Genomic DNA, 12,737 nt, shown 5'->3' with positions numbered 1-12,737 from the left:
TAAAAGGGTTAAAAATGCAATACACTCATTTGACCAAAGCTTTAATGAGAAACCACAAAAAAAAAACTAAAAATGTCCAACCCATAGCCATGTATGTCGTCTTGGGCTCCATAGTGACCATGAGTGTGCCTGCTGAGGGAGTCTTCTGGTGTTCACGCCAGGGGCTGTCCGGCTCTCCTTCCCCCGGCGGAGCGCAGGGTTGGGGCCCGCCAGGCCGCCACCTCGCCCCCTGGGCAGGGAGAAGGTGAAGGAGGCTGCCCCACACTCCTCCCGGTCCACCCATGAGAAGCTCACTGGAGCCATGTTGAGGAGAGGGCTTTGGGTCGGTTTGGTATGAGAAAGGTCAAAGGTGGTGTGGGGGGAGGGCGGGGTTTAAGCAGAAGTCTCTCAGAGAGATGAACAGTGAAAGAGATGGATGACTAGAAGGAGGCTGAGAGGTATAATGACAGAAAAAGAGAGGTTGTGTGTGTTTGATGCCTGAGAAAATGATACGGAACGTGTGGTATGGTTGTGGTAAATAAAAATAAAAAACAAGGCGGATGACTCCAGTGAGACTGCGAGCTTCGGAAGAAGGACGAGGCTGAGATATCTAAGAAGCCTGAGACCTGCAAGGAGGGAGTGGAGAGAGAGGGGGAAGGGAAGGAGGGAGGTCAGGAGGAAGTGAGTGAGGAAGAGGGGGGGGGGAATGGTAAAAGAAGGCTGGCGTGAGGGCGTGTGTGTGTGTGTGTGTGTGTGTAGGGTGGCTCGGTGGGGGGTTGGAGTGTGCTTGGAGGAGAGGTGCGGCTCTGAGTGAGCGGCGAGGCTGTCTGGCTCCTCACCTGGGAGAGGATGGGGGAGGGGCCTGTCTAGGCATACATGGTCAGCTGGAGCCACTGTAGCAGAAGAGAAGAAGAGAGAGAGGGGTTAGCGCCCACGCGCCCACAAGGCCCTCCACACTGAAGCACGTTGGCAGGGAGCTTACCTCCAGGACGCTCAGACTGATCGTCCCGTCGCCCTCCTGGTCGAAGGCCTGGAACGCCCCTGTGGGGAGAGACAGCAGACGGCGTCAGGAACTGGAGCGGGGGGGGGCAGGGGGAAAGCATGCTGGGGGGGTGGGTGGGGTGTGTGCTGACAGGGGGGGGGGCGGTACTTACTGAACATGGCCTCCAGACGCACCAGACAGCTGATGAAGCTGTCAAAGTCGATGTTCATGCTCTCGTTGGCGTAGCGCATGGTGATGATGTCATAGAGCTGGTTGTTGAGACGGAAGCCTGAGCGGAACATAAGACTCATGACTGTACAGTGACAAGAACATTTACAGAGTCAAATGTAAATGCATGGAGCACACTGAACAGGCTGTGAAAATCTCTTTGGAAAACAACGCTTATTGGATTTTGCTTGTGGTCTTAGGGTGTGTGTGTGTGGGTGGGGGGGGGGAGTGTTACCTGCATCGTTGACAGCGTTCCTCATCTCGTAACTGTTGATGCTACCAGTCTGGTCTGAGTTGTAATGTTTAAAGATTCCCTGGCGAAGGAAAGACAAAGTTCTGAATCTGAACCTTCTCACCCGGAAACACATGAAGGTGACCACTGAAATACGGTTCGAACTATGATCTTAGACTTTCAGCTGGATTTTCTAGTATGTTGGTTTGGATGACTGTCGGCTTAGTGTTGAGCTGTGCTGGTCACCTGCCACTGCTTGATCTTGTTCCAGAGGTGTCTGAACTCCTGCAGGTTGAGCCTGCCTGTCCCGTCCATCTACACACACAGTTAAGGACGCCACCATGCACGTGTGTGTGTGTGTGCCACAGACTGCCGGCCCAAAGGAACCAACTGTATTACTGATCTCAGTCCCAAATGATTTGATCATGTTTGTATCATAGCTGGACGGTCTTTTGACCACTGTGTGGTTGTGTGTGGTTGTGTTGTGCGTGTGTGTGTGTGTGTGTGTGTGTGCGTGTGTGTGTGGTGTAGAGCTGTCGGGTTAGTAACTAGGATACCTTTATGAAGGATGAGACACAGACTCATTACCTATGTGTATTTTGCTGAAGGACATTTTGCCTCTACTGGAATATATGCCACATGTTGGTTGTCATCATGTGTTTCACGGGACAAAAAACATTTTCATACTACTGGTGGCAAATTGTTTGCAGTTCTGGTTTGTTTTAAGGAGCGACAATTAGCAACGACTAGCTTATAGTTAGTTTCAGGTTCTGTTGCTAAGGTGACAAGTCACCACTGGTCCCATGAAATCCAACCTTCCATGTTGTAATGATGTTGTTGTCTCAACCTTGATAAGTTCAGCCGGGGTTAGTGAGGTACTCCTGACCCTGCCAGGGGTCACAGCTGGCTGTCTCTGTAGACCATACAGTCAGGGGTCAGGGGTCACAGCCCGCTTGGGGCACTCGATACAAAGGATACGTCCATCAGAGCTATCATACTCCTGCAGCTCTCCAGACTGAAGCCCTCTGTGTTCAGGTCCTTATCTGAGGGAGGGAGGAAGGAGGGGAGGAGAGGGAGGGAGGAGGGGAGGAGAGGGACAAGGAGGATAGGTGAGGAGGGCAGCGATGGATGAGAGAGAGAGAGCTGTGGGTGAGGAGACCAGAACTGTTATCCAGTCAGTCACCAAGGTGATCAAGCTTTGGCTCTTACGTTGGGAAACCACCTTGTTGAGGACGTTCTTCAATTCGTTGGCTGAGATTTCCATTTCCTGTGTAGGGAGGGACGCAATTAGAGCTCACATGGACGCCAGATTTATGTAAATATACACGTAATAACACCGAAACTTCAATTCACCAGAGATGTTCATCCACACTTCATCCATCCATTTGTCCGTCTATCCCTCCATGTATCCCCCCTCCTCCCCTCCTCCCCTCCCCTGGCTCCTCTCTCTACTCACATCTCCAGCTATCTCCTGAAAAATGTTCCTGAACTGCTGGTCCTCATCACTCTCCTCTCCTACTGAGGCGGGGGCAGGCTGGAGGAGAGGAGGGGGGAGAGAGGGGGGACGGAGAGAAAGAGAGACCTGTGTCTGATATAATATCTGAGGTCACCTATTTGTCAACAGACGCATCAGCAATTGAAATGGTCAATATGACAAGTTAGAAAAGACAGCAGAAACCAGACAGTAGAGAAATGATCTCCTGGGAGACCAGAAGGTGTGTGATGAAGAGGGGCGGGGCTACTCACCACTGGGTGGTCGGCCTCGATCCTGTTCTCTATCTCCCTGAGTGAAGACCAACAAACAGCAGTTACCATGACAGCAGTCATCTGGATCATGATCAAACTAGTGTGTGTACTCATGAGAGATTATCTTGATGATAAAGAATGATTACAATCTAATCCTGGAATTTAAATGAATGACATTCTGTTAGGGTGTCTATTCTGTAAACCTCTGCACTATATTATACTACATTAAATTGTTGGTGGCTCACAGTTCCATTCATTTTGATATTTTATTCATTTAGCAGGTGCTTTTATATCATTGACCGGTATACCACACTCTTACCATCTCACAGTGATTCTGTAAACACAATGTTATATACCACCTGCTTTATGGACAAGAGTAGGTTTGTTTGGGTTTTGAGCAGGAACACTCAATGGGTTTCGTTGGGTTGAAGCACTTCCTGTGCTGTGTGGAGCACTTCCTGTGCTGTGGGGGATCATTTCCTGTGTGAACTTCCTGTACCAGAGGAGCTTGTTCCTCTCCATGTGTGCACGGCAGGGGAGCAAGGCTTTCCAACAGACTCTCATCTTGATGCTGTGACTCTATATCAGCTATGTGCTGTGACTATATCAGCTATGTGCTGTGACTACATCAGCTATGTGCTGTGACTCTACATCAGCTATGTGCTGTGACTCTATATCAGCTATGTGCTGTGACTCTATATCAGCTATGTGCTGTGACTCTACATCAGCTATGTGCTGTGACTCTATATCAGCTATGTTCTGTGACTCTATATCAGCTATGTGCTGCGACTCTATATCAGCTATGTGCTGTGACTATCAGTTATGTGCTGTGACTCTCTAGTGCTGCTTCGACTCTATAGAACTAGTATATCCTGTAACTCTCTAGATCAGGTATCAATCGTGACTCCGGAGCGGCTCTCTGCTCTCCTAGTTTCTCTGTGTGAGCAGGTGCCTCCAGGAGTCCTCCAGGCTGTTTCTCAATACTGAAAGAGAATGTTTACCGGTGCATGCCCACATGGGATGTCGCTTGTCCTAAAAAAGAATCCATAACAGCTTCGAACTGGGGCCGATTTCTTCCAGTTCTACAAATCAAATCGCTGTTAAAATGGTTTGTCCTTGGTGGTTGTAACCCCAACCAAACATGCCCCAAGCGTCCCTAACCCCCGCCCCGCACCCCACACAGGTACCCCTATCACAGACACAGGAGCATACACTCCAGGGGGAGACACCCCATCTGGACACAACCTAAGGCCCTGTCACATGTCCATGCTGTTGGAGTATTTTCTGTCTAAAAAGGAGAGCAAATACTGGATACCAGTGGAATGGATAGAGCATGTCAGCATGTGAATCACACTGTAGATTAGCTACAACACCGCTGGCTTCTCCTCCCCTCAGAACCACTACGCAGGATCACCCCTCCTCTGTCTCTCCATCCCTCCCTCCCTCCCTCCCTCCCTCCCTCCCTCCCTCCATCCCTCCCTCCCTCCCTCCCTCCCTCCCTCCCTCCCTCCCTCCCTCCCTCCCTCCCTCCCTCCCTCCCTCCCTCCCTCCCTCCCTCCCTCCCTCCCTCCCTCCCTCCCTCCCTCCCTCCCTCCACACACCTCCCCCCTCCTTTCCTCCCTCCATCATCCACTCACTCTGAGGTGTTCCTCTTTTCGGAGAAGACTCGGAGGATGAACTCGCCCTCCTGGTGGGGCTCGTAGGTGGAGGGCACGATCACGTACTCGCCGGGGCTGAGGCGGAAGCGCTGAGTCACCTCCCGCAGGTTGATGTAGGCCTTGCAGCGGGCCTTCGAGGCGTTGACCAGGAAGAAGTCCTTCTGCATGTGCTGCTTGTTTCCGTGCATCTGGAACCGCGGAGAGACACAGGGAGAGAGGGGAAAAGACACAGGGAGAGAGGGAAGAGAGACAAAGGAAGAGAGACACAGGGAGAGAGACACAGGGAGAGAGACACATGGAGAGAGATAAAAAGACACAGGGAGAGAGGGAAGAGAGACAAAGGAAGAGAGAGGAAAAGACACAGGGAGAGAGAAGGAAGAGAGACAAAGGAAGAGAGAGGAAAAGACACAGGGAGAGAGGGAAGAGAGACACAGGGAGAGAGACAGGAGGAGAGAGACATAGAAAGTGAGAGGCAGTGAGACACATAAGGTGAAATGGATATACTAATATTGTGTCAAGACTCCATGGAGGGATCCTCTCTATGCCTCCTTACCTCCTTGGGCACCTAGGGGGAGACGGAGAGCAGAGTGAGTTGTAGAACTGAAGAAGATCTTCCCGTTTCAATGACATCAAACATTACAGTAACCAGCTGTGAACATGCAGAATGCAGAGGCGGCACCTCGTAGATGGCGAACCCGATGGTGTAGAGGTTGGCGCCCATCTTGCGTTCTTTCCGCCGGTTCTTCTGCATCAGCGTCACCACGAAGGTGCAGGCCACCTCGTTGTCCTCGGGGTCGTCATCCTCCTCCAGCAGACGCAGGCGGTACTGAGGGTTGGTCCAGAACGTGTCTGTTGGGGCCGAGGGCAGAAGCAAGAAACAACCAGATCAGATCCACAATCTCCTGGTTGGATTCCTTGACTGAAGCAATATGGCAGAGAACAGAGCCCTACAAGCCCCCAGGTGTGTCTCCTACCTGGCCAGCCCCCAGGTGTGTCTCCTACCTGGCCAGCCCCCAGGTGTGTCTCCTACCTGGCTAGCCCCCAGGTGTGTCTCCTACCTGGCTAGCCCCCAGGTGTGTCTCCTACCTGGCTAGCCCCCAGGTGTGTCTCCTACCTGGCTAGCCCCCAGGTGTGTCTCCTACCTGGCTAGCCCCCAGGTGTGTCTCCTACCTGGCTAGCCCCCAGGTGTGTCTCCTACCTGGCTAGCCCCCAGGTGTGTCTCCTACCTGGCTAGTCCCCAGGTGTGTCTCCTACCTGGCCAACCCCCAGGTGTGTCTCCTACCTGGCTAGTCCCCAGGTGTGTCTCCTACCTGGCTAGTCCCCAGGTGTGTCTCCTACCTGGCCAACCCCCAGGTGTGTCTCCTACCTGGCTAGCCCCCAGGTGTGTCTCCTACCTGGCTAGTCCCCAGGTGTGTCTCCTACCTGGCTAGCCCCCAGGTGTGTCTCCTACCTGGCTAGCCCCCAGGTGTGTCTCCTACCTGGCTAGCCCCCAGGTGTGTCTCCTACCTGGCTAGCCCCCAGGTGTGTCTCCTACCTGGCCAACCCCCAGGTGTGTGTCTCCTACCTGGGTAGTTCCTGCAGCCCCCGGCAGAGCAGCCCCTGACCCAGCGGCCCTCGTTCACAGACACGGTCCATTTGTGGATCTTATCATCCTCCAGGGCGTCGGGCGTCAAGTTACAGATCTCAATCTTGGTGTAATTCTTCCTGAAGTCCTCAAAGGACATCCTGACACAGGAGAGGGAAAGTAGAAAACAATGACTAGCCAGTAGAAACCATGGCTAGACAGTACAAAACCATAGCTAGACACAATAAACCTTAACTAGCTAATGACAATTAGACAGTATAAAACCCTGAATTGACAGTAGAAATGATAATAAAAACCAGGAAGGAGGGGTGAGGGGTGAGGAAGGAGTGGACGGGGGAGAGAGGGGGAGGAAGGATAGGGGGAGTAGGGGAGAGAAGGGAAAAGGGAAGGGAGGGGAATAGGAGGAGGGGGGTTGGAGGAGGAGAGAGGGTGGCGGTGGACGATGGGTCTCACCAGAACTCTCCGTCCTCAGCACTCTGGTGATGCAGCTTATCCTTCTCTCCCTTAGACAGAGAGGTCCATTCCTTAGAGCTGTGGAGCACACATGGTTAACACATGGTTCACACATGATTCACACATGGTTAACACATGGTTCAGACATGGTTCACACATGGTTCAGACATGGTTCACACATGATTAGCATAGACACCAAACTGCAGCACAGGTACACTCATAAAAAGTCATCAGACTCAATACAGCACATTGATGACCACATGTCACATTTCTATCATCACCAATACCATGTTTCCAGTGGTACATCGTCTGTTTGAACACCTTCTGACGTCAGACTTGTCTAAGTGTAGAGCTCAGCAGGCCAGAGACGCAGGGCAGAGACGGTCACTCACTTATCGCTCCAGGGGCCGTTCCACTCCACCTGGCCCCAGGGGTTCCTCAGGCGGACCAAGCGCACCTTCGACTCTTTCTGCTGGGAGTGTTTACACTGTGGAGGTTACACAGGGGTCAAGCAGGGGTCACAACAGGGTCAAGGTAAACCACAGCATGTTTGAGGGCTCCTCACCTCCTCCACAGCGGTGACAGAGTAGGCGTGGCCCTTCACCAGGCCGGTGGTGGTGCGGGTCTCGAACCGGGCTGGGACCAGTGACTTGAAGAACCAGGATATATGCATGGATCACATAAAACACCCATAGTGACATCAACAGACGAGGATCACACGAACAAACGTTGATTAGAAGAAGCCCAACAACGTTTCCTACGCCGGTGGGAAAACCAGCTGTGGGACAATAAGTGTGTTCCAAGTCTTCCAGTTGGTAAGAGTCCTATGAGCCTGTCTCACCGCTTGTCTTACTGCCTGCCTGTCAGCTGAAAGAGTCATCATTTCTAACCTCAGGTGAACCTATACCTAATAATAATGAAGATAATAGACTCACGTCTATGGAGCAGCCCATGAGGGAGCCGCGCTCCAGGGCCTTCTGCATGATCTTGTACAGCTCCTTGGGCGCCTCCTTCATCTCGTAGAACTCCGTCACGCCACCCGTGAAGTCCTCCATGGCCTCGGTGGTGTTGCCTCCCTTCAGGGCCTCGTAGGAGCCGTGCAGCCTGACCACACGGGGGCCCAACACGCCGCTCGTCAGTCTCACCACTTATGCCACTTTTGGGTTAGTCAGCGGATGTTTTTAGCCAAAGTCACGTAAACATAGTGCATAGTATTAAAATTGGGGAAAACCAATTGTTTCTGCCCAGACATCCACATATCTTGGTTGTTTGTTCTGATAGTGTATTTTTGTGTTGCTCTTAACAGGGTTAGTTAGCCTAACGAGGGTTAGTCAGTCTAATCCTGTGCCTAGGATCTTACTTGGCGTAGGCCTTCTCCAGAAGAGCGCTCCAGAACTCGTTCCTCTCAGCTGACTTGGTGAACACCAGCTGGTTGTTGAAGGTGGGGATTCGATCGTCAATGACGACGTCAACCCAGTCGCCATAGCGCCAGAACTGAGAGAGATGGTTTTTGATAAGATTGAAGGAGTCAGGATGAAGAAACGTGATAACACACAAGAGGTGCCTGTGTATACATAATAATGAATATTAATTGATTAAAAAAATATGAATACATTGAAAGAGGAGTTTGAGGAGAAGGAAGGTTCTGACCTGGAAGTGGAAGATGCCAGCGTAGTCGTCAGTGTAGCTCTGCCCATGATCAAGGACTCTGTAAAGCAGCTTCTCGTTCAGAGTCAGACAGGCAATGGCGGCTAGCAGCCAGCAGTCACCTACAAAACATTTTCATATCATCATGTCACTAACTTCCATGTGACAAAAACAACACAACTTTCAACTCATTTTAATAAACACAGGACATCCAAACACAATGTTTGAACATTAGTAACATTTGTGATAATTGAAACAAACGTTGCCAATTTCAGCGTTTGCAGTCCATTTATATTTACAAAAAATACTTTCTAGTGAAAAGTTGTGGGTAGGGGACTTTTGGGGCTTCCTCAAATGAAGGTGAAATTATACATTCATATGGCCAAACATGGCAGAAGATTTGTTATAATCAAGACACAATTAATTAGTTTAGCCACACATGAGTATTAACTAAAGTGTTTTTACAGAGAAAATGGGGTTTAGTTATACTTTAACAACAATCCTCCATCAGAGACACTGACTTTCTCTCTACCTTCAAGAAAAGGCACACTTGTTCCGGGAGTACAACAGTACTTAGGAATTGTTTGCTTGACCCGATGTTAGTTTCCTCAAGGATCACATTGACTCTTGCTTAGAGACTTGTTGCACTTGTGGTTAGTGGTAACTGGTAACTACATTTTTATACTCGCTGTGATATATTGGTTTTATTGTTGCTTGTTTTTCCACAGGTACACTTGCACTTATAGCGGTTCTTCCTTTTGGCACTTATTTTGGTTGTTCACAATATATGCTTCATGTTTTGGCTACTCGCAATGTTTTAGGGCTATCTTGTTGTTATTATCAGTGACCTATGCGCTTTGTAAAGCTCTCTCTTGGAAGTCGCTTTGGATAAAAGCATCTGCTAAATGAATACATGTAAATGTAAACAGTGCTGTGTTCTGATGGAGTCAAAATGTAATGATCTGTGATGAGGGGGTCAGTGTCCTAGGTGAGGGTTGGTGTCTAAGGTGAGGGTTGGTGTCTAAGGTGAGGGTTGGTGTCTAAGGTGAGGGTTGGCGTCCTAGGTGAGGGTTGGTGTCTAAGGTGAGGGTTGGTGTCCTAGGTGAGGGTTGGTGTCTAAGGTGAGGGTTGGTGTCCTAGGTGAGGGTTGGTGTCTAAGGTGAGGGTTGGTGTCCTAGCTGAGGGTTGATGGGTGATGATCACAATTGTCTTTCTGAGGAAAAGACCCAATCAAGAATGCTGACACAAGCGGTTTTGGATTGTGCAGGTGTGTGTGCCACAGAGTGTCGCAGCGGGTGAACAATGTAAGTGTAGAGCAGGGAGGGGGGGAGGTAGGGTGAGCACCACAGCCTGCCACTGTCCCCCCTGGAGCCCTTTTATACACTGACAGGGCCGTACAACAATGAGAAGTGCTGCCGGCCAGATTCCCTTTCCAAAAGAACAAGCACAATATGAAGAGGCCACTGCTGGTGAAGTATGTGTGCGTGTGTGTTTTTCTCTCCAAACAGGTTACAGACATCTGTCATCAGAAGCACAGTATTATTCTGCAGCCTTGTCAAACTTTTTTTTTCTTCTCTTTTTGTTGGACCCCAGGAAGATTAGCTCGTCCCACTTTGGTGACAACTAATGGAGATCCTTTTCACAATAAACAATAATAAACTATACAGGCATCCAGCATTCCTCAGCTCAGCTCATGTCTCCATAGGTCCACCCGCAAAAAAACAATGAGGTAAACAAACTGCTACGTGAGCGAGGTGAGCGTCACGTGTTTTGTGATTGTGACTGGATTTGTGTTGCAGTTGGTCTGTGTGCTGAGCAGGAGGACTCTATTACCCAAATCTCCCTGGCAGATGTCTGTCCGGCTGGCTCCGCCCACAATGAACTGAGGGTTCTCACAGATCTCCTGCAGACACAAACATCAACATGGACCATCTGACACAACTGAGGGTTACATAAGCATCATGAACCACTCCAAACTTGACAGAACCACTACTAAAGACAGCAGATGTTGCTTAGATTAGAAAAGGAGAGACGCACATGATCAAGTAAAATATTGAAAAGGAAAAAAAATCTAACCCGCTCATAAACGTTTCCCAATAATTTAGTCGGCAGAGTCAGACATGGACAGTGAGGGACATCCACTATTCCCAAAAGCTGTTGCATGAACACTCATATCCAGAACCCCACAGACATGATTCTCACTTCTCAAACAGCCTCAGCACCGGCCTGAGACCTCCAGGCTGGGGTCTGTAGATCCACTACAACATTCCAGTAAGCCTGCTCACATGCGCAGGCCATCCCACGCCAGCTTACCCTGTCACCAACCCCCCCACCCCACCCCACCCCACGCCCAGACTCCTACCTTGGGCCTCTTCCACACGATGTTCTTGACCTTGTTGGACTTGTGGCCCAGCTCCTTGAAGCCCAGAGACTCCACAGAGGCTGGGAAGGTTTCATCCTCAAACAGGCTCTTCTTGTCCAGGCACTCCTGCTTCAGGGTGCTGTAGTCTTGCCCGCTGAAGCGCAGGGGCTTGCTCAGCGAGCCTTCCCCATCTCTCCTCTCTCTCTCCCGGATCAACCGGTCACAGAAGAAGCCAGCCGGTGTGTAGGGCATTTTGTCACGCCTGGTTTTTTTTTTTAACTGGCTTTTGCCACTTCTACTAAAGTCTTACAAGCCTAAAAACCCTGGCATAAATCCAAACAGCTGACCTCTGATTGGCTGCGTGTCCGTGTGACGTGGTGCTCAGAGGTCATGGAGCAAGACCTGGGGGACATTGACTCCACACTCACGTTTACATTCAGCAAGCACAACGCAACACACGCACACACACCTTTTTGTTGCGTTCTCATTGGTCAGTGACACAATGACCTGGTCCTGGTGGTGGCTCTCTCGTGGCATCATTGTTGAGTGACACAAAGGCCAGTGGGCAGCATCCCAGGCCCTGTAAAGGGTGGTCCGGGGATGGCCTGCCTCAGCAGAAGGCATTCAAACCTGTCTAAACCTGTTCTCAATGGAGCTCAGCATCGAGCAGTTTCAGCAGAACCAGGCCCCGGTCAGCCAGCGAGCTTCCCAGCACTGGCCGTCATTTCATCCTTCAGTACTGTGTGGTGGGGTGTCGGTCCACAGCCCGCAGACCGGGTCGCCTCAGTCACAACAAACGATGGGGATTGCATACTCTCTCCCTGGTGGAGAGTGATGTCACGATAGTACTCATTAGGCCGTTTATGGCGAACCAGCCAGGATTTGGCCGACGGGCTGTTTGACATCAATGCTGGCGAGTCAAAGTGCACATGTTGCACACCCACCCCTCCTTCAGGACTAAGCACCACCCCAAACCTCGAGGACAGGTCAAGTCTATCCTTTAAGTTTTGCCACCTTAGCCACAATACTCCCACAGCAACAACAGAACCGCACACAAAGCAGACCAAACCCCTGTACCTGACCTTTATCCACCTGGGACCAGGTGAGGTCACCAGGCCAGGGCTTTCTTTACTGGTCATGACAGATACGCATCATAGACACAAACCAGCTCCTCTTTCACAACAGAATAGCGACCGGTTGATGTTTAACGTACATGGTTTTTATTTTCTTAGGCAAGATATTGCAACTGTGCAAAATCATTACAAAGTCAGCATTTTTTTTTCATCACCACTAACCTCTTGCTCATTCACAATCAAACAACATTTAAATATTCTTCATATTGCAGTGGACTAGGTCTATCCCTGGTACATGTTATTTAAACAAGTATTATAAAAGTACTATACTTTAAAGTACTATACTATATAAAGTACTATACTATAGAAACTACTATGTTATAAAAGTACTAAACTATGAATTACTATACTACAAAGCTACTACGTCATATTGTCCTCAAGAAGTTATGGTTGCACTTTAGTTGAGATGAGATATCCCAAAATAAGATTTTTATTTGTATTATAAAAGCTTTTGTTTTGTGAATCAAATGTACTTCTCCTCCACCTCCAGCCCCCTGCTCCTCCAGTCCCAGCCCCTACTCCTCCACCGCCAGCCCCCTGCTCCTCCAGTCCCAGTCCCAGCCCCTACTCCTCCACCTCCAGCCCCCTGCTCCTCCAGTCCCAGCCCCTACTCCACCTCCAGCCCCGTGCTCCTTCAGTCCCAGCCCCTACTCCTCCTCCTCTTGCCCCCTGCTCCTCCAGTCCCAGCCCCTACTCCTCCACCTCCAGCCCCCTGCTCCTCCAGTCCCAGCC

General features: G+C 50.3%; 1 protein-coding gene across 2 annotated transcripts; it reads right to left on the bottom strand.

Annotated features, from left to right (window-relative positions):
• Positions 1 to 25: 25 nt before the first annotated feature.
• Positions 26 to 12,698, bottom strand: capn3a (calpain 3a, (p94)). 2 transcript variants are annotated; one of them, XM_084673148.1, is made up of 22 exons: positions 10,873 to 12,698; positions 10,344 to 10,413; positions 8,514 to 8,632; positions 8,224 to 8,357; positions 7,799 to 7,967; positions 7,429 to 7,512; positions 7,256 to 7,350; positions 6,864 to 6,941; positions 6,390 to 6,550; positions 5,505 to 5,674; positions 5,379 to 5,390; positions 4,805 to 5,013; positions 3,168 to 3,204; positions 2,878 to 2,955; positions 2,631 to 2,688; positions 2,400 to 2,464; positions 1,668 to 1,736; positions 1,425 to 1,503; positions 1,134 to 1,250; positions 962 to 1,020; positions 819 to 872; positions 26 to 605 (listed from the first exon to the last, which is right to left on the bottom strand). In XM_084673148.1, the coding sequence occupies exons 1-21, from the start codon at positions 11,122 to 11,124 to the stop codon at positions 846 to 848; spliced, it is 2,142 nt and encodes a 713-aa protein (XP_084529274.1). In that variant the 5' UTR covers positions 11,125 to 12,698; the 3' UTR covers positions 26 to 605; positions 819 to 845. The 2 variants fall into 2 exon arrangements, with proteins under 2 accessions (XP_084529274.1, XP_084529264.1); XM_084673138.1 differs by lacking the exons at positions 5,379 to 5,390; positions 5,505 to 5,674; positions 6,390 to 6,550; ... (6 more) ...; positions 10,344 to 10,413; positions 10,873 to 12,698 and having other exon boundaries at positions 2,878 to 3,003; positions 4,805 to 5,018.
• Positions 12,699 to 12,737: the final 39 nt, after the last annotated feature.

Source organism: Hypomesus nipponensis, chromosome 3 (assembly GCF_054491055.1).
Source record: "Hypomesus nipponensis isolate SF chromosome 3, ASM5449105v1, whole genome shotgun sequence".
NCBI lineage: Eukaryota > Metazoa > Chordata > Actinopteri > Osmeriformes > Osmeridae > Hypomesus > Hypomesus nipponensis.
Note: the sequence above shows the minus strand (reverse complement) of the source record. Positions and strands in the feature narration are given on the sequence as shown.

Coding starts and splice junctions, on each gene's coding strand:
- capn3a (XM_084673148.1), bottom strand. CDS start 11,124: ATGCCCTACACACCGGCTGGCTTCTTCTGTGACCGGTTGATCCGGGAG. Junction 1,504..1,667: donor ACAAGATCAAGCAGTGGCAG/GTGACCAGCACA, acceptor TTCCTTCGCCAG/GGAATCTTTAAACATTACAA. Junction 873..961: donor TCAGTCTGAGCGTCCTGGAG/GTAAGCTCCCTG, acceptor CTTCTGCTACAG/TGGCTCCAGCTGACCATGTA.